This window comes from Eimeria mitis, genomic scaffold, assembly GCF_000499745.2.
Source record: "Eimeria mitis Houghton genomic scaffold, Emh_scaff2608, whole genome shotgun sequence".
NCBI classification, from domain to species: Eukaryota; Apicomplexa; class Conoidasida; order Eucoccidiorida; family Eimeriidae; genus Eimeria; species Eimeria mitis.
In genome coordinates this window covers 2,016-2,334 of record NW_013570948.1, presented here as the reverse complement: position 1 = coordinate 2,334, position 319 = coordinate 2,016, and the positions used below count along the sequence as shown (strand labels likewise).

Here is a 319-nt window from a genome sequence, read left to right as displayed (position 1 = left end):
CCCCCCCCCCCTAAACCCCTAAAACCCTAAACCCTAAACCCTAAACCCTACTAAACCCTAAACCCTACAAGAGCATCTATTTCGTCAAAGAAGAGAACACAAGGCTGAGCAGCACGGGCCTTAGCGAAGACATCCCGCACGTTCTTCTCGCTCTCCCCAATGTATCTGCGGTGTACATACACACCACAAACCCTAAACCCTAAACCCTAAACCCTAAACCCTAAACCCTCCCCGTTCTCTCTCTCTCCCCATCCCCTTTCCCCTCTCCCCTTTCCCCTCTCCCCCCTAAACCCTAAACCCTACTAAACCCTCTCCCCCC

General features: G+C 53.0%; 1 protein-coding gene across 1 annotated transcript in view; it reads right to left on the bottom strand.

The window, feature by feature from the left end:
• The window catches only part of EMH_0056210 (uncharacterized protein), a gene marked incomplete at both ends in the record, with an annotated part of 4,075 nt that overhangs the window by 3,575 nt on the left and 181 nt on the right, over nucleotides 1-319 (bottom strand). The window contains one exon of the mRNA XM_013497333.1: nucleotides 64-165. Within this exon, the coding sequence (XP_013352787.1) occupies nucleotides 64-165 (102 nt within the window). The remainder of the gene's footprint in view (nucleotides 1-63; nucleotides 166-319) is intronic.